This window comes from Rana temporaria, chromosome 7, assembly GCF_905171775.1.
Source record: "Rana temporaria chromosome 7, aRanTem1.1, whole genome shotgun sequence".
Classification (NCBI taxonomy): domain Eukaryota; kingdom Metazoa; phylum Chordata; class Amphibia; order Anura; family Ranidae; genus Rana; species Rana temporaria.
Window position 1 is genome coordinate 192,038,645 of NC_053495.1, and position 20,807 is coordinate 192,059,451.

The 20,807-nt window shown below is 47.5% G+C and overlaps 1 protein-coding gene across 6 annotated transcripts in view; it reads left to right on the forward strand.

Moving 5' to 3' along the window:
* The window catches only part of NEGR1 (neuronal growth regulator 1), a 641,177-nt gene that overhangs the window by 250,679 nt on the left and 369,691 nt on the right, over positions 1–20,807 (forward strand). For all 6 annotated transcript variants that reach the window (XM_040360703.1, XM_040360701.1, XM_040360702.1 and 3 more), the window contains exon 2: positions 12,420–12,652. In XM_040360703.1, the coding sequence (XP_040216637.1) occupies positions 12,420–12,652 (233 nt within the window). The remainder of the gene's footprint in view (positions 1–12,419; positions 12,653–20,807) is intronic.

Here is a 20,807-nt window from a genome sequence, read left to right on the forward strand (position 1 = left end):
ACCTGCATCAAATTTCCTCTCCCGTGTCTTGAAATATATATCTTGTAAAGACAACAGATACAAAAAATAAAGAAAAAAAATGATTGCATGCCCATGAATAATTAGAGACGCAACTTTTTATGGGGACGTGTCATGGAAGCGAAAGGAAAATACGACGAGAGAGTCTCACTGTGTTCAGGAACATTTTACGCATTTTAATTAAAGACCTGAATAATGTAAGTTGTTTCTACCGAGGGGATGACCTTTCTGTTATTAAACCTTAAGGGCATTTACCACTCGACACTTAATACATGCAGAAGCATAGTCCTAGAGAATGGTTGGATCCGGAGCGCTGCGTGGTACTTTTAGGGCAGCATATAATCTAAGCAGAGCGTTTTCGGGGGGATTTTAGGCATTTTTTATTTTAGCTGTTTTTATTTTTACAGGTATACAAGCGTTTTAGAAGCATATTTTAACCACTTCAGCCTCGGAAGAATTTACCCCCTTCCTGACCAGAGCACTTTTTGCGATTCGGCACTGTGTCGCTTTAACCACTTAAGGACCGCCTCCTGCAGATATACGTCGGCAGAATGGCACGGCTGGGCACAGGCACGTACAGGTACGTCCTCTTTAAGTGCCCAGTCGTGGTCCGAACAGGCCCGGATTTACTCCCTTTGCCTCCCCAAGGCTGCGCAGTACAGGGGGGACATTATCCGCCGGGGGACTTTTTTTTCCGGCAACACACGAAGAAGGAGGGGTGGGGGTTTGCTGTCGAATATGACATTGAGAGGCGGGGGGGGGGGGGTGCTGTTGCCAAAAATTGAGAAGCAGGGGGGGTGACATTGAGAGGCGGGGGGTCTGACAAAATGACAATGACAAACCGGGGGGGGGGGGGGGGTTGCTGCTCACCTCCTCTTCCCTCTGTTTTCTCTCCTCTCACCATCCGTGACATGACAGGGGGGAACACCGGAAATTAATGTGAAACTGTCCTCTCCTCTCAGCTGCAGTGCCGCCCCTGCACCCACTGCCGCCCCGAGGCCTAGCCTTGTTGGCCTTGTCTGGAATCCGGCCCTGGGTCCAAAGCTCCGTGGCCGCGGGACCCGATCGCCGATGGAGTCCCGCGATCGGTCCCCGGAGCTGAAGAACGGGGAAAGGTGTGTGTAAACACAGCTTCCCCGTTCTTCACTGTGGCGCTGTCATTGATCGTCTGTTCCCTGATATAGGGAAACACGATCAATGACGTCACGCATCCAGCCCCGCCCCCTACAGTTAGAAACACAGATGAGGTCACACTTAACCCCTTCAGGGCCCCCCCTAGTGGTTAACTCCCAAACGGAAATTGTAATTTTCACCGTAAACAATGCATTTTTAATGCATTTTTTTTGCTGTGAAAATGACAATGGTCCCAAAAATGTGTCAAAATTGTCCAAATTGTCCGCCATAATGTCGCAGTTACGGAAAAAAATGCTGATCGCCGCCATTAACAGTAAAAAAAAAAAAAAAGAAATTATAAAAATGCAATAAAACCATCCCCTATTTTGTAAACGCTATAAATTTTGCGCAAACCAACCGATAAACGCTTATTGTGATTTTTTTTTTACCAAAAATAGGTAGAAGAATACGTATCGGCCTAAACTGAGGAAAACATTTTTTTTTATATATTTTTGGGGGATATTTATTATAGCAAAAAGTAAAAAATATTGAATTTTTTTCAAAATTGTCGCTCTATTTTTGTTTATAGCGCAAAAAACTAAAAACCGCAGAGGTGATCAAATACCACCAAAAGAAAGCTCTATTTGTGGGAAAAAAGGACGGCAATTTTGTTTGGGAGCCACGTCGCACGACCGCGCAATTGTCTGTTAAAGCGACGCAGTGCCGAATCGTAAAAACTGGCCGGGTCCTTTGGCTGCCAAAAGGTCCAGGTCTTAAGTGGTTAAAGGAACCTATTTAGAAAATAAAAAACAAACCTTTACAACCCCTTTGATGCATAATTCAAGGCCATAAAACTATCCCCTATTTTACAGACACTATAACTTTTGCGCAAACCAATCAATATACGCTTTATTGTAATTATTTTTTTTCAAAAATATGTAGAATATATATCGGCCTGAACTGAGAATTTTTTTGGGGGAAAACTTATTATAGCAAAAAATATTGCTTTTTTTTCAAAGTTGTCGCCCTATTTTTGTTTATAGCACAAAAAATAAAAACCGCAGAGGCGATCAAATACCACCAAAAGAAAGCTCTGTTTGTGGGGAAAAAAGGACGTCAATTTTGTTTGGACGTCACGTCGCACGACCGTGCAATTGTCAGTTAAAGCGACGCAGTGCCGAATCGCAAAAAGTGGCCTGGTCTTTGGGGCTGAAATGGTTGAACTAGGGCTTATTTTCAGGGTAGGGCTTATTTTGCAGCCCTCCTGGAAAATAACGCTATTTTCGGGGAAACGCGGTAGCTTTAACTGGGAGAAAGAAAAACTTACATGACATTTGTATTATTATCTATTTTTAAGTATTTATTTTTAAGGTTATAAAGAATTGTAAAGCTGAACAGCAAGCTCCAAACCACCATCACCACATTTCTTATTAATTTGTTATTTATTCCCATTGAATAAGCACAGTACAACAAAAACAATCTATGAAGACAAAAATTCTAAATATTGATGCCTCATCTTCACAGTCTGCATTATTTTCTGAATCATGTGGCTGTCTGCTGGAACCCGAATCTCTTTTGTACCTGCAGGTGTTTGTGTTCTGCGTCTGACTGATGGCTCGGTGACTGCATGCTGCTTTCTGCCAATGAACAAAGATAGAAACAAAAACACAGGTGGCAGAAGTTATTACTATAATGGAGTTAGCAAAATAAAATGCAGTTCTCCTGTAAAAGAAAAAAAAAGGCTATAATCAATTGCCACTGAGCATATCCTCTGTGTAATTTTCTATATGCTTGCCTTAAAGTAATGTAACTTTCCAATTTGTATATGTTTGCTGTACCATATTTCCATTACTGTATATAATATATATATATATATATATATATATATATATATATATATATATATATATATATATATATATATATATATATATATGCACATGAGGAAGAAAGGGATATATATATATATATATATATATATATATATATATATACATAGGAGAGGGAGGGAGGGCAAGTGAGAGGGAGAGGAAGGGAAATGGAGAGGGGGGAAGATTGGGAAGAAAGGAAGAGAGAGAGGAAGGAAAAGGGAGAGAGAGGGAGAGGAAGGGAAAGGAAGAGAGAGGGAGAGAAAGGGAAAGGGAAAGAGAGGAAGGAAAAGGGAGAGATAGGGAGAGAAAGGGAAAGAGGGAGAGGACGGGAAAGAGGGAGAGAGAGGGAAAGGGAGGGAGAGCGAGAGGAAGGGAAAGGGGGAGAGAGAGGGAGATGAAGAGAAAGGGAGAGAGAGGGAGAAGAATGGAAAGGGAGAGGAAGGGAAAGGAAGAGGAAGGGAAAGGGGGAGAGAGAGAGGGAGAGGAAGGGAAAGAGGGAGAGGGAGGGAAAGGGAGGGAGAGGAAGGAAAGGGGGAGAGAGAGAGGGAGAGGAGGGGAAATGGAGAGAGAGGGAGAGGAAAATAAAGGGGGAGAGAGAGGAAGGGAAGGGGAGAGGAAGGGGAGGGAGAGAGATGGAGGGGAAGGGAAAGAAGACGAGAGAGGGAGAGGAAGGGCCCCTCCCTTTGAGGGAGAGGAAGGGAAAGAGAGGAAGGGAAAGGGAGAGAGAGGGAGAGGAAGGGAAAGAGGGAGAGGAAGGGAAAGAGGGAGAGGAAGGGAAAGAGGGAGAGGAAGGGAAAGAGAGAGAGGAAGGGAAAGGGGTAGAGAGAGGAAGGGAAAGGGTGAGATAGATGGAGAGAAAGGGAAAGGGAGAGAGAGGGAGAAGAAGGGAAAGGGAAAGAGAAGAAGGGAAAGAGAGGAAGGGAAAGGGAAAGACAGGAAGGGAAAGGGAAAGAGAGGAAGGGAAAGGGAGAGGAAGGGAAAGGGAGAAAGAGGGAGAGGAAGGGAAAGAGGCTGAGGAAGGGAAAGGGGGAGAGAGGAATGGAAAGGGAGAGAGAGGGAGAGGAAAAGAAAGGGAGAGGGAGAGGAAGGGAAAGGGAGAGAGAGAAAGGGAAGGGGAGAGAAAGGGAAAGGGGGAGAGAGAGAGAGAGAGAGAGGAAGGGAAAGGGGGAGAGAGAGAGAGAGGATGAGAAAAGGAGAGAGGTAGAGTAACGGAAAGAGAGAGAGGGAGAGGATGAGAAAGGGAGAGAGAGGGAGAGGAATGAAAAGGGGGAGAGAGAGAGGGAGAGGAAGGGAAAGGGAGATGGAGAGTGGGAGGAAGGGAAATGGAGAGGGAAAGGGAGAGAGTGAGAGGAAGGGAAAGGGAGGGAGAGAGAGGGGAGGGAAAGGGAGAGATAGGGGGAGGCAGGGAGAGAGAGAGAGGGGGAGGGATAGAGAGAGGGAGCGGGAGGAAGAGGGAGAGAGAGAGAGAGGAGTGAGGGTAAAGGAGAGAAGGGGGAGAGAGAGATGGGGGAAGGAAGAGAGGAAAAGGGGGAGGGAGGGATAGAGAGAGAGAGGGTGAGGGAGGATGGGAGAGAGGGGGAGAGAGAGGGAGGGAGAGTTTTTTTTCCCTTTCACTTGCCACCACCTACTTTTTTTACCGTCGATCCCTGCTTGATTAAACACTTGGCCTTAGTCTTGCCATCTCGCTATCCACCACCCATGACCCCTATACAGCAGAGCTTAGACTAGGGGAGGAAAAAGCAACACAAAGAGCCAATCAATTGTGCTGCAGTGCTCATGTGCTAACAATAAACATAGAAGGAGAATTTAGGGAGACGGGGAGAGGAATTCTGGTTTTTGCTTTTTTTTTTTTTATGTAAGCTGTGTAAGGTCCTGAATTTGACTCAGTAGAAAACAGTGACAGAGAAAATAGATCATCTGTCAGCTGCTTCTCCATTCACTGTTCAGTCATGGATTGGGGGAGGGTTAAGACCTGTAACTGTTACTTAACTGCATCAGATAAAAATCAGGTGCCCTTCCCTACCAGGCAGGACTGTGTGGCATGACAGAGCTCTGTAAATCTCAGATCTGGATGGACAGAAAAACAAATCCTTTGCCAGGTAAACAAGCTTCTTGAGTGTTTCTGTATATTTGCGGTGTTGCTGTTTCCCTGGAGTTCAGCTTCAAAATATTTTGTAATAAAGGAGATTTCTTATGCTTGGTGCCAGATACTGATTCTATGGACTGGTTTTGGATTGTGTTGCTTGGAGGTGGAAATTGCACATTCTTTTTTTTTATTGGCTTTAGACACATTTGCAATACATTCTTTCTGTTGTACAGATGTGCAAAATCAATTACAGATTTTTCTTTTTAAAAAGAGTGAGCAGAAATCACTTTTGTAGTGACAATGTTGTGACATTCCTTTCTTAGTTGTTTTATAAGTATATTTCTCAACAATGGTAACATGTTAACTTTTCATGTCCTTATTTCAACATTAAGGGGCTTTTAATTTTGGTGCATGTTGTGTTGTGGCACCGCAGATCAGATTTTAAATCTTGGTCCCTCGGTGGAAAGAGATCACTGTGGCGGCCCGTCCATTAGGGGTGCCCAGGCACCGCCCCCTCTCTCCAGGCCACCCCCTATATGGTAATGGAATGTATGCATGGTCCCTTATTCATGCGTCCTGCCCCTGTCGGGGCACTGGGCGCATAACTCTAATAGGCTTCGAAAATCGGGTGGGCTCAGGTCCCAGAGTATGCGACCGGAGCCCACCCAGGTGTGTTACAACAGGGAATGAATATGAAACACTGATCCTTGACCCGGCTAATCAGAAGTGGGTGTGGGACCCTTTTTCCGATTGGCTGAAAAGAGAAGAAGGAAATGGAGTGGAGTGCAGGAGAACGGGAAGCATCCGGTGATGGAGAGCAGGAGAGCGGGAAGGCTCCGGTGATGGAGAGCAGGAGAGCGGGAAGGCTCTGGTGATGGAGAGCAGGAGAACGGGAAGCCTCCGGTGATGGAGAGCAGGAGAATGAGAAGCTGCCGGTGATGGAGAGCAGGAGAACGGGAAGCCTCCGTTGATGGAGAGCAGGAGAACGGAAAGCCTCCGTTGATGGAGAGCAGGAGAACGGGAAGCCTCCAATGATGGAGAGCAGGAGAACGGGAAGCCTCCGGTGATGGAGAGCAGGAGAACGGGAAGCCTCCGGTGGTGGAGAGCAGGAGAACGGGAAGCCTCCGGGGATGGAGAGCAGGAGAACGGGAAGCCTCCGGTGATGGAGAGCAGGAGAACGGGAAGCCTCCGGTGATGGAGAGCAGGAGAACGGGAAGCCTCCGGTGGTGGAGCGCAGGAGAACGGGAAGCCTCCAGGGATGGAGAGCAGGAGAACGGGAAGCCTCCGGTGATGGAGAGCAGGAGAACGGGAAGCCTCCGGTGGTGGAGCGCAGGAGAACGGGAAGCCTCCGTTGATGGAGCGCAGGAGAACGGGAAGCCTCCGGTGATGGAGAGCAGGAGAACGGGAAGCCTCCGGTGATGGAGAGCAGGAGAATGGGAAGCTGCCGGTGATGGAGAGCAGGAGAACCAGAAGCCTCCGGTGATGGAGAGCAGGAGAACGTTCAGTCTCCGGTGATGGAGATCGGGAAGCCACCGGTGATGGAGAGCAGGAGAACGGGAAGCCTCCGGTGATGGAGAGCAGGAGAATGGGAAGCTGCTGGTGATGGAGAGCAGGAGAACCAGAAGCCTCCGGTGATGGAGAGCAGGAGAAAGTTCATCCTCCGGTGATGGAGATCGGGAAGCCACCGGTGATGGAGAGCAGGAGAAAGGGAAGCCTCCGGTGGTGAAGAGCAGGAGAACGGGAAGCCTCCGGTGATGGAGAGCAGGAGAACGGGAAGCCTCCGGTGATGGAGAGCAGGAGAACGGGAAGCCTCCAGTGATGGGGGGCAGGAGAACGGGAAGCCTCCAGTGATGGGAGGCAGGATAACGGGAAGCCTCCGGTGATGGAGATCAGGAGAATCGGAAGCTGCCAGTGATGGAGAACAGAAGAACGGGAAGCCTCCGGTGATGGGGGGGCAGGAGAACGGGAAGCCTCCAGTGATAGGGGGCAGGAGAATGGGAAGCCTCCGGTGACGAAGAGCAGGAGAACGGAAAGCCTCCAGTGATGGAGAGCAGGAGAATGGGAAGCCTCCGGTGATGGAGAACAGGGGTATGAGAAGCTGCCGGTGATGGAGAGCAGGAGAAGGGGAAGCTGGCAGACTGACCGACAGGAGGGAGGGGGGTGACGTACTGTTTGCCCCCCCCAAAAGAAAATATACACCAGCCGCCACTGACTATAAGTGTGCAGGAACCCTTCTTGTGTGAAGGCATAGAGCAAACATAGCTTTTGCTTGGAAACCCTTTAAATCTGCACATATGTTTAATTAGTCATGGCCAATTAATTATACAAATAATATTGTGGTTTTGTTTTGATAATTATTATTATTCATAGCAGCTTTTATATGCATCTTTGTAATCCAAGCACAGATAGCGCGCCCAGCCTTGATTATAGGAAAATGATGGTAATTGATTTAGACTACTGTATACGGCATACTGTGAATTAAAAACATTGATTTTGCACCTGTGAACATTCATACAAACCAAAACATGAATACATTGCGGGGAAAAAAAATTGAATCGCTCAATTATGATAAAAAAAGAAAATCAAAATTGTTTGTTGGATGTATTGAATTATTTTTTCCAGGTGACCTTGTTTTCAAACACTTGGCAGCTTTTTAAAGTTCTGGTTTTGAACTTGTAAGAGTAAATATGTGAGTAAATAATGAGTTTTCATTGCAAGTGCCTGATTCACAAAGCACTTGTGATGAAAACTACGCCGGCGGCCTCCGGCGTAAGCCCGCGTAATTTAAATGGGCGTGTGCCATTTAAATTAGGCGCACTCCCGCGCCGGACCTACTGCTCCGTTTCGTAACTCCCGCCGTGCTTTGCGCGAAGTGACGTAATTTTTTCGAACGACGACGTGCGTAGCGTACTTCCGTATTCCCGGACGGCTTACGCAAACGACGTGAAATTTTAAATTTCGACGCGGGAACGACGGCCATACTTTAGACAGCAATACGTTTGCTGACTAAAGTTAAGGCACCAAAAACGACGACTAACTTTGTGACGGGAAACTAGAGTAGCGGCGACGTAGCGAACGCGAAAAACCGTTGTGGATCGCCGTAACTCCTAATTTGCATACCCGACGCTGGTTTACGACGCAAACTCCCCCCAGCGGCGGCCGCGGTACTGCATCCTAAGATCCGACAGTGTAAAACAATTACACCTGTCAGATCTTATGGCTATCTATGCGTAACTGATTCTATGAATCAGCCGCATAGATACTCTAAGGCCCTGTACACACGACCGAACATGTCTGCTGAAACTGGTCCGCGGACCAGTTTCAGCAGACATGTTCGGTCGTGTGTAGGCCCGAGCGGACCATTTTCGGGCGGATCGGACAGGAAACCTGTCCGCCCGGACATGTACGGTCGTCTGTACAGACCTACCGTACATGTCCGGCCGCCCGCCATCCCTCGCATGCATCGAATGACTTCGACGCATGCGTGGAAGCATTTAAAAGGCAGGCCCGCCCGCGTCGCCGCGTCATCGACGCGGCGACAGCGCGTACACGCCCCGCGTATTGTTTACGCGCGGACTTCTGTTCGATGGTGTGTACAGCCATCGAACAGAAGTCCCCGGGCAGACATGTCCGATGAAAACGGTCCGCGGACCGTCTTCATCGGACATGTCTGCTCGTGAGTACAAGGCCTGAGAGATACGACGGAGTATCTGAGATACTCCGTCGTATCTCCTTTGTGAATCTGGGCCTTAGCATCCAGAGTCGTACCGGTCTTTCAGAAGAGGTGGGTCTTTAGTTTTTTCCTAAAGGCCCAATGGTTTTCCTCCAAGAGGATGGTAGTGGGTAGAGCATTCCATAGCCGTGGTCCTTGGACCGAAAATCTCTCTGATAACTTTCTAGATCTGCAAGTAATACCTGTTAAAAAAAAAAAAACACTGAAGCACAATTGATGTAAAGGGTTCTCAGAGCTCCCTGAGCAAAGAGCTGGTGACTGTCAATCACCGGTTCTCTGCACTGCCCCAATCCGACCCAAATTTCCCCCTGTGGAGGGGGTGGGAGTGGCCGTCTTAAGCTCTCACCGGTTAGCTCAGAGGCTGAGTTGGGTGCCAGTCCAGGCAGATTCCGACCATATGGTCCCGATCTTTCCTGAGCCTGATCTGTAACGTCAGCCGACAGCGGGCTTCAGCTAAAACAGGTCAGAGAACTGCAGAAGACCGGCAATCCTGTGATCCACAGAAGTACAGCCAAACGAGCTTTAGCTGTTCTTCTTTGTAAATAAATTGAAAACCTCCATAGACAGGGTTTTTTATGTGGGAACGTTGGGGAACGCAGTTCTGACACCTCCAGCACTGAATGTATGTAATGGCAAAGTATGTTGGAGTGTGCTGGATGGTCTTTGGATACTGGCTGCTGGGGGATCTATTGTCACTGGGGAGTCTGTTGTTGTAGGGGAGGTATATTCTTACTGGTGGGGGATCCACTGTTGAGGGAGGGGCATTATGTTGCTAGATGCTGGAAGGTCTGTTGATGCTGACTGCTGGGAGATCTATTTTTTTTCTGGGGTGGAGCTATTGTTGTTGGAGGGGAGGTATTTGTTGCAAGAGGTCTATTGTTGCTGGAGGGGAGGATTTTTGTTGCAAGAGGTCTATTGTTGCCGGAGGGGAGGAATTTTGTTGCAAGAGGTCTATTGTTGCTGGAGGGGAGGTATTTGGTTGAAAGAGGCCTGTTGTTGCTGGAGGGGAGGTATTTGGTTGCAAGAGATTTGATGTTGCTGGAGGGGAGGTATTTGGTTGAAAGAGGCCTGTTGTTGCTGGAGGGGAGGTATTTGGTTGCAAGAGGTCCATTGTTGCCGGAGGGGAGGAATTTTGTTGTAAGAGGGGAGGTATTTGGTTGCAAGAAGTCTATTGTTGCTGTGGGATATATTGTTATTGGGGTCTATTGTTGCTGTGGGATATATTGTTATTGGGGTCTATTGTTGCTGTGGGGATCTATTGTTGCTTGTGGATTCATTGTTGTTGGGGTTCTATTGTTTTTTGTTTTTTTTGGGGGGGGGGGGGTGGTCTATTGTTGCTGGCTGTAGGGGATCTAATGTATTGCTTTTTTGGTATTAACATATTCCATACTAATTTCTTAGCACCTCAAAATGACAATTGGCTCTTTATTCTCTAAAAGTGGCAGTACTAGGAAATGGGTAGGGTGAGGAAACAAGAAACGGTGTTCGGAGGTGGGGGGGTGGGGGGGAAGAAAAAAGCCCTTGGATCAACAATCTCTGTCATTACTTTATTTATGTAAAGCAGAAAGACCTTTAGAACATTTGGTATCTGGAGGAAAAGCCGAGACTCCTTAACCGCTTGCCGACAACTGCCGCACAAGTTTTTACGGCGACAGAATGGCACGGCTGCGCAAATGGGCGTATATATACGCCCCCTTTAATTTGCCGCCATGTGGTCGCGCACGTGCCGGCGCGCTTGTGACCGCGTCCGCAAACTAGATGTCCGCCGGTGTCCCGCGATCGGGTCACAGAACTGAAGAACGGGGAGATGTCAGTGTAAACACAGCATCTCCCCATTCTTCCTAGTGACTTGTCACTGATCGTCTGTTCCCCCTCATCGGGAACAGCGACCAGTGACGTGTCACTCGTAGCCACGCCCCCCCCTAACAGTTATAATCACTCCCTAGGTCACACGTAACCCCTTCAGCGCCCCCTACAGGTTAACCCCTCCCCTGCCAGTGTAATTTTTACAGTAATCAGTGCATTTTTATAGCACTGGTCGCTGTAAAAATGACAGTGGTCCCAAAATGGTGTCAAAAGTGTCCAATGTGTCCGCCATAATGTCACAGTCACGATAAAAATCGCTGATCACCGCCATTACTAGTAAAAAAAAAAAATATTAATAAAAATGCCATAAAACTATGCCCTATTTTGTAGACGCTATGGGCCAGATTCTCAGAGCAAGTACGCCGGCGTACCTACTGATACACCAGCGTACTTTCAAATTTGCTGCGTCGTATCTTTAGTTTGAATCCTCAAACCAAGATACGACGGCATCTGGGTTTGATCCTACAGGCGTACGGCTTCGTACGCCTTCGGATCGTAGGTGCAATACTTCGGCACCCGCTGGGTGGAGTTTGCGTCGTTTTCCGCGTGGGGTATGCTAATTGGGGGGTACCGTCGATCCACGAAGGTACGTGCGGCCATCGCATTCTCTTACGTCGTCTCTTGTCGGCTTTTTCCGGCGTATAGTTAAAGCTGCTATTTCGTGGCGTATAGATAGACCTGCCATGTTAAAGTATGGCCGTCGTTCCCGTGTCGAATTTCAAAATTTTTGCGTAAGTCGTCCGTGAATAAGAAAGGACGTAACTCACGTCTAAGTTCAACAAATGACGTCGGTGCGACGTCATTTTGCGCAAAGCAAGGCGGGAAATTTCCAAACGGAGCATGCGCAGTTCAATCGGCGCGGGGACACGCTTCATTTAAAAGAATCACGCCCCCTACCCGCCCAATTTGAAATAGGCGCCGAGAGATACACTACGCCGCCGTAACTTACGGCGCAAAATCTTCCTGGATTCGACTTAGAGTCAGGTAAGATACGGCGGCGTAGCGTTTCTCTGATACGCTGCGCCAGGGCAATTCTATGTGAATCTGGCCCTAAAACTTTTGCGCAAACCAATCAATAAACGCTTATTGTGATTTTTTTTACCAAAGATATGTAGAAGAATACATAACGGCCTAAACTGAAGAATTTTTTTTTTTTTATATATACTGTATATATTTTTTAGGGGATATTTATTATAGCAAAGAGTAAAAAATATTGGATTTTGTTTCTAAATTTTCGCTCTTTTTTTGTTTATAGCGCAAAAAATAAAAACCGCAGAGGTGATCAAATACCACAAAAAAAAGCTCTATTTGTGGGGAAAAAAAGGATGTGATTTTGTTTGGGAGTCATGTCGCATGACCGCGCAATTGTCAGTTAAAGCGACGCTGTGCCGGCAAAAAGTGGCCTGGTCTTTGGCCAGCCAAATGGTCCGGGGCTGAAGTGGTTAAAGAGGTCAAAAGCTAATAAGAACAAATTGGGAGCACTGACCTTGGAATAAAGCAGGAAGCTTAGACGTTGATAAACCCAAAGACTGGACCAAAAAAAAATGTAGTAGCTTTTGTAGCTCTTTAAACCATTTTTACTTTACTTTTTATTTTATTTTGACTGGTACTTTACTTTAATAGGTTATCAAGATTTGTTTTATTTTCTTTTTTTTATTGGAAGCTTCAGCAATCAGCAGCACTATTTGTAGTATGAATGTCATCTCAATAACTCTTATTTCATTGTCCACAGGTGTATACTGGAGGATGGAGCATCTAAAGGAGCCTGGTTGAACCGTTCCAGTATTATATTTGCGGGGAACGACAAGTGGTCAGTGGACCCCAGAGTTTCAATCTCAGCTTCAAGCAAAAAGGATTATAATCTGCGGATACAGAAAGTGGAAATATCAGACGATGGAATGTATACGTGCTCAGTACAAACCGAACACAGTCCGAGGACAATGCAAATTATTCTTACCGTTCAAGGTAGGTGTTCTACAAGGCTCTCTGTGTAGTAGACTTTTTTTTCCCCGTTAGTAAATGTTCGTGGTTGCGGAAATGTGCCAGTAAAAAATAGCCGAGATCGGTTCGGCTTGGAACTGCGCATGGAGATTGGAGGCAGGGGGTGATTGGAGGCAGGGGGTGTTAGTGGAAGGGGTGATTGGAGGCAGGGGGTTTTAGTGGCAGAAGGTGATTGGAGGCAAGGGGTGTTGGTGGCACCGCAGAGGGGGATGGTGGCACCGCAGAGGGTGGGGGATGGAGACAGGGGTTGTTGGTGGCACCACAGAGGGGGATGGAGGCAGGGGACGATGGAGGCAGGGGGTGATTGGAGGCAGGGGGTGATTGGAGGCAAGGGGTGATGGTGGCACTGCAGAGGGTGGGGGATGGAGACAGTGGTTGTTGGTGGCACCAGAGAGGGGGATGGAGGCAGGGGAAAATTATAGGCAGGGGGTGTTAGTGGCAGGGGGTGATTGGAGGCAAGGGGTGATTGGAGGCAAGGGGTGTTGGTGGCACCACAGAGGGGGATGGTGGCACCGCAGAGGGTAGGGGATGGAGACAGGGGTTGTTGGTGGCACCACAGAGGGGGATGGAGGCAGGGGACGATGGAGACAGGGGGTGATTGGAGGCAAGGGGTGATGGTGGCACTGCAGAGGGTGGGGGATGGAGACAGTGGTTGTTGGTGGCACCGCAGAGGGGGATGGAGGCAGGGAACGATGGAGGCAGGGGAAAATTATAGGCAGGGGTTGTTAGTGGCAGGGGGTGATTGGAGGCAAGGGGTGTCGGTGGCACCACAGTGGGGGATGGTGGCACCGCAGAGGGTGGGGGATGGAGACAGGGGTTGTTGGTGGCACCACATAGGGGGATGGAGGCAGGGGACGATGGAGGCAGGGGGTGATTGGAGGCAGGGGGTGATTGGAGGCAAGGGGTGATGGTGGCACTGCAGAGGGTGGGGGATGGAGACAGTGGTTGTTGGTGGCACCGCAGAGGGGGATGGAGGCAGGGGACGATGGAGGCAGGGGAAAATTATAGGCAGGGGGTGTTAGTGGCAGGGGGTGATTGGAGGCAAAGGGTGTTGGTGGCACCACAGAGGGGGATGGTGGCACCGCAGAGGGTGGGGGATGGAGACAGGGGTTGTTGGTGGCACCGCAGCCGGGGGATGGGGGCAGGGGACGATGGACGCAGGGGGTGATTGGAGGCAAGGGGTGATGGTGGCACTGCAGAGGGTGGGGGATGGAGACAGTGGTTGTTGGTGGCACCGCAGAGGGGGATGGAGGCAGGGGACGATGGAGGCAGGGGAAAATTATAGGCAGGGGGTGTTAGTGGCAGGGGGTGGTTGGAGGCAAGGGGTGTTGGTGGCACCGCAGAGGGTGGGGGATGGAGACAGGGGTTGTTGGTGGCACCGCAGAGGGGGAAGGAGGCAGGGGGAGATTGGAGGCAGGGGGAGATTGGAGGCAGAGGGAGATTGGAGGCACCGCAGAGGGGGGTGAAGGCAGGGGGTTTTGGTGGCAGAGGGAGGTGGAGGCAGGGTGTGTTGGTGGCAGAGGGGGGTGAAGGCAGGGGGTGTTGGTGGCAGAGGGGGGTGAAGGCAGGGGGTGTTGGTGGCAGAGGGGGGTGAAGGCAGGGGGTGATGTGACCAAATAATTTGTCCTTATTATATCAAAAATAACAAAAATATGTTTTTTTACCTTAATATCTACCTTAAATCACATTGCTATTTGCCTAGCGTACTTGTTTGTAGCCTAAATACTGAAATTTGCACCTACAAATGTAATTTAGTAACTCTTGTGAAATGCCAGTAAAAACATGGCTGCGCCAGTAAATTTCGGGTGTCGTGCCGGTAAATTTCAATCTGGTAGGTTGGCAACACTGGTAGTAGTTACTCTTAACAAAGTATGTTGTCTGAACAAGGTTGTCTGAGCTGGATTGACTTTGGCCTTTCATACAAAAAATGGGGTGGGGGGTTATCCACAAAGTAGGGGACTCCCAAATTGAGAAATCCACATAGCTCCCAACTGTCCCTGATTTGGAGCAATGTCCCTCTGTCTCTCCTTGCCCCTCATTTGTCCCTCATTTTGGTCTGATCTATATAGTTGTATATAAAATGCACTTTTTATCTATCAAAAAGTGTTTCCCAGTGCTAAACCTTTCATCCAATTTCTAAATTGCTGCATTTGTAAATTTCAAAAGCCAATATAAAGGAATAGTAGTGGTAAAAAAAGGTCCTTGTGTATTTAATGAACCTTTTTTATTTTTGGTTTATTGTCTTTTAAGAGGGTGTGTCCGGGGGAGGGGGGCGTGATCTATGCCTGCCTGCATACGTTTGCAAGTAGGTGTCCCTCATTTCCATCTCAAAATGTTGGAAGGTATATATATATATATATATATATATATATATATATATATATATATATACCTCCCAACATTTTGAGATGGAAATGAGGGACACCTACTTGCAAACGTATTTGCAAGTAGGTGTATATTTTTTTTATTTAATTATATATATATATATATATAATTAAATAAATAAATTATATATATATATATATATATATATATATATATATATATATATATATATATATATATATAATTATATAATGTTCGGGGTTTCTTAATAATTTTCTAGCAAAAATACTGATATTAACCACATGCCGACCACCGTACGACAATTTATGTCAGCAGAATGGCAATGGCAGGCGAAAGGGCTTTAAAATTCCCTTTAAAATTCCCACCGTGCAAGCGAACTCGATGTTTGCCACCGGTGAGGAGAGGCAGAATGGGGAGAGGTCTATGTAAACAAGCCATTTCCCTGTTCTGCCTAGCAACATGGGGGGAGCTACTGCTCCCTGTCAAGGGGAGCAGTGATCTCTGTCATGTTGCAGTAAGCCCATCCCCTTACAGTTAGAACACATCCAGAGAAAACACTTAACCCCTTGATCGCACCCCCTACTGTTTAACCCCTTCCCTGCCAGTGACATTAATACAGTAATAAGTGGCTATTAGTAGCTCTGATCGCTGTATAAATGACAATGGTCCCAAAATGGTGTCAAAAGTGTCTGATCTGTCTGCCGCAATTACTAGTAAAAAAAGAAAAAGAATGCAAATGCCATAAATCTACCCCCTATTTTTTAGACGCCATTTTTGCGTAAACCAATCAAAATGCACTTGTTGCGATTTATTTGTATTTTTTTACCAAAAATATGTAGAAGAATACATATTGGCCTAAACTGTGGAAGAAATCATTTTTTTATATATATTTTTGGGGATATTTATCATAGCAAAAAGTTAAAGTTCCTTATTTTTCAAAATTGTCGCGTTTTTTTTAAATTTATAGCTGCACAAAATAAAAACTGATCAAATACCACCAAAATGAAGCTCTATTTGTGGGAAAAAAAGGACGTCATTTTGTTTGAGTGCAGCATCGCACAACAGCGCAATTGTCAGCTAAAGAGACGCAGTGCTGAATCGCAAAAAATGCTCTGGCACAGGAAGGGGGTAAATCCTTCCGGGGCTGAAGTGGTTAACTTGTGAGCAACAAATGTCAGAAAAAAGCCTGGTCTTCAAAGGGTTAAGGAAAGGAAAAAGATGCGGCTGCACACCATCATAGAGCCAATATTGATTTATTTATGTCAACATGACTGCCACCAAGACAAGGGGCACAGAAGAGGTGACGCGTTTCACACTCGACTCATGGTTTTGAAGAAGCACGAGTCATGTGTGAAACGCGTCCCTTGTCTTGGTGGCAGTCATGTTGACATAAATAAATCAATATTGGATCTATGGTGGTGTGCAGCCGCATCTTTTTCCTTTCCTGTACTGTGGTGGCGGCGAGCCGGGGCCAGCACCCAGGCTATTTGATCCATTGGATTACAATCACCTGGAGCAGCGTTACCTTTCTTTGGATCGATCTTCAAGTGGTTAAGTCTCTACAAAGACTCCAGAAAAGAAAAGGAAGAGGAACCGCTCACCACAATTAAAGCCTTGGAATAATTTATTGAGTCATCCAACAAACAGACTACTCCATCCCATGTACTAACCCACTAACGCACTTCACTCGGCAAGGAGCTTGCATCCCTATGAGTAAGTTCTTGACCAAGGGAAAGGCATTCGATGGTTTGAACATTGGATGGAGTCTGTTTGTTGAATAAATTGTTCCAAGGCTTTTAGGGGTTCCAGTGGCGGCTGGTGGTTTTTTGTTTGGGGGTGCGGCAAACCACCCCCCCCACGGCACCTCAAACCCCCCCCCCCATGCCGGTTCTCCGGTATTTACCCCATCGGCGGTGGGGAGTGGGCACATTGGGGATCAGTGGGCACACATTGGCGAGGATCAGAGCGGGCACACATCGGTGGGGTTCGGCAGGCACATCGGGCAGGGGATCAAGGTGCGATGGGTGTAACGGTCACCACCGTTTACGACCTTCCATCCCAGTCACGACAGCTTATCGACACTCCAACCAACAGGACCCGATCCATAAGAATTCCCCCCCAGACATGAGACACACAGCTCTGTGCTTCTGGTTTCAAATGTAATGATACTTTAATGGTTTCTTCTCAGCTTTTTATACAGTACAAGGCATTAAAGCAACAATGAGATCTCCACCCCCCTAATCACACACTAAGGCTAATTACTAAACATTCCTTAATTAACAGCATAACAAACAAAACACCTTCACACACTGAGTTCCCTAGGCAGACGTTTCATCTCCGCATACAGCTTGACACCTATTCACACCTCTGAGCATCAATAGGCTGTAGACAGTGTTATCACACATAAACAGTATTTAACATGCATAATTAGAGTTCTGGGAGCAGACCTGGGTTAACACCTTTACACAAGGACAATGGAATGTCTTCCAGGCCCTGACCCAATTAGCATGTCACTAGTCAGGGCTAATCATAGAATGAGTCACTATTGACTGGTTGGGCCAACATCCTGCAGTATCTCAAAATCCTGCAATACGAACTATCAGTGATGTCCTATATTATGTAATACATGAATTATGATTCACTTGCCACCCCATGCCCAAAAGGCACAGGGTGGACTCAGACCCAAGAGTTATCAGTGACGCTGACACAGGAGTATCCCCCATCCTCACAAAGTCTCTGGGTGTCCCGGGGTCATTCCGTTACAATGGGTATCTGGCAGCGTCTACTGTGTTCTGTTCTCTTCTGAGATCAGAGCGGGCTTCCGCCGTGCGTCTCATCCCCTCCTCCTAGGCATCCAATAGGATCACCTGATCTTTCAGCCCATGTATCAGACCCATGCTTCATGATTGGCGGAGAGGCGATTCAGTGTTAGAAAAACGAATATTCATTTGCTTTTCCAACACACCTAGGTGGGCTCCAAGCACAATAATCTGCCCTCCGAGCCCACCCTATTTTGAAGCCTATTAGAGCTTCTGGCTCTAATCAGGTGCTTCAAAAAAACAGCCCTGCCGCTGTAATTCATGGACCCTTCATCCTGAAAGGGGCTGGACGCATAAATAGGGGGTGACTGCGCCGACCGTGTATATATTCATGCTATGCATGAATCTATCTATTAACCATATAGGGGGTGGCATGGATAGAGGGAGCGGCGCCCCTGGCACCCTTACTGGACAGGGTGCCCCTGCCGGGTTCACACTGTTAGGTAAATTCAGGTACAAGAGCCTACAGTTACGGCGGCGTAGCTTAGCGTGTTTAGGCTACGCCGCCGTAAGTTAGCTAGGCAAGTACATGATTTACAATGTACTTGCCTGCTAAGTTACGATGGCGTAGCGGGCGGGCGTAAGGGCGCCTAATTCTAATGTGTTGGAGGGGGGCGTGTTTTATGTTAATGAGGCTTGACCTCACATTTTTTTGTTTTTATTTACTGCGCATGCGCCGGGCGCCTACATTTGCCAGTGTGCATTGCGGCTAAGTATGCCGCACGGGCCTATTGATTTCGACGTTGACATAAACAACATAAATCCCGATTCGCGGACGACTTATGCAAACGACGTAAAAAATTTGAATCTCGTGGCGGGAACGGCGGCCATACTTTAACATTGTTATTCCACTAGGGCCTAGCTCTAACTTTACGCGGCCTATTTCTTACGTAAATGGAGTAAAAGTACTGCGGCGGCCTGGCGTACGTTCGTGAATCGGCGTATCAACTCATTTACATATTCTACGCCGACTGCAATGGAAGCGCCACCTAGCGGCCATCCGAAATATTGCAATCTAACATAGGACGGCGCAAGCCGTCGTATCTTAGATATGTTTAAGCGTATCTCTGTTTGAGCATACGCTTAAACATAAGTCGGCGTAGATTCTGAGTTAGGTCGGCTTATCTACTGATAAGTCGGCCTAACTCTTTCTGAATCTACCTATGTATGCGGAGCGGCTTGCAGCAGGGGTCCAAATTTTTGCCTAAATTTGGACCTGAAACGGAGCCAAAGACGCACAGGACCCTTCGGCAGCGCACCCTGTAGATGTGTGAACCGATTTTCATAAGTGTGAACCCGGCAAGGGCCGTCCATTAAGATATGGTGAGCGGTTCCTCTTCCTTTCTCTTTTTGTAGAGAGGCACCATGGCTTGATTCCACTCCATTGCATCCCCCCCCCCCCCATAAACAAAAAAAAATCATTGTTGGGTGGACTGACCCTTTAACTGACCCTGGGAATCCATATGAAAGACATACACTAGCTTGTGCCGTGAGTTTGATCCAGTGCCGTGTGAAAGAGCCCCGAGGCTAACCTATTAATAAAGAAGCTGGGCAGGCTGGATGGACCTGCCGGTCTTTATGCGCCATCAATATCCTGTGTTGCTATGTTTAACACCGTCTTCCAGCAGAGTTACTTAATGATTTATTTCATCATTAGCTGTAATATCTGGAGGGTATAATTTCAAACTTTGAAAGTTTCACTTAGTTAGAAAAGTTTCCTGTAACGCTATACGGTTTTAATGAGACGGTTAAAAAGGAAGATTCGGTCTATGACAAAATAGTACTTGCTGCTTACAAGTGGCATTTTACAGGAAGTTGTATTGTAAATTCGCATCCCACTGAGTCTCAGCGGGTTGGAAGCTAGTGCAGGCTGCTTTTAATTTCAGGCGGTATTTAATTTCTATGTAACAGAAAAAAATATGTTTTTGTGAAATGTTTTGCACGGTATGTTTGTCTTTTACGCGGGGCTTTCTGCTTCCTTAAACCAACTCTTCAGCTGATGCTAGAACTTAACCCTAACCTTACCTGCAGGCTACAAGTTAATTGACGCGTTGCTAAAGCAGAGCTCCAGACAAAAATAACAGGATAACAAAGAACAGCTCATTAAATATAAAATAGCAAAACCAGCTTTTGCTGCAATATCTGCCTTTTCTCTGTAGTACCTTTTTCTGCCACTAGATGTCCTCAGTCTGTCCTCTTCCACTGAGCCCAGGTCACCCTGGACCTACCTCAACCTCATAGGCCGGGCCGCCATCAGGGGGGTACAGGCATTACACCTGTAAAGGGCCTGACTGGCCCACCTCTGTTTTATTTGCATTACACCTGTAAGGCCCCATACACACGAGAGGATCCATCCGCTGGAATTGATCCGTGGACCGGCTCCAGCGGATAGATCCCCTGGTGTGTACGATCCAGCGGATCTGTTTCCGCGGATTTTTATCCCCTGGGATGGATTTCCAGCGGATAAAAATTTTAAGACATGCTTTCAAATCTATCCGCTTGAATCCATCCCAACGGATTGATCCGCTGGTCTGTACAGACTCACCGGATCAATCCGTCCGAATGAATCCCCCGCATGCGTCGTAATGATTCGACGCATGCGTGGAATTCCTTATATGACAGCGTCGCGCACGTCGCCACGTCATCATCGCGGCGACGGCGCGACACGTCATCGCGATGGGATTTCGGCGCGGATTTTGATCCGATGGTGAGTACACTCCATCGGATCAAAATCCTCGAGAGGATTTATCCGCGGAAACGGTCCGGTGGACCGTATCCGCGGATAAATCCTCTCGTGTGTATGGGGCCTAAGGGGCCCGATAGTCCCCAGGGCCTCTTACAGGCCCGGCTGACCCCCCTCCTGTTTTTTTTTTGCATTACACCTGTAAGCGGACCAATGGTCCCCAGGACCCCTTACAGGCCCGGCCGGCCCCCCTCCTGTTTTTTTTTGCGTT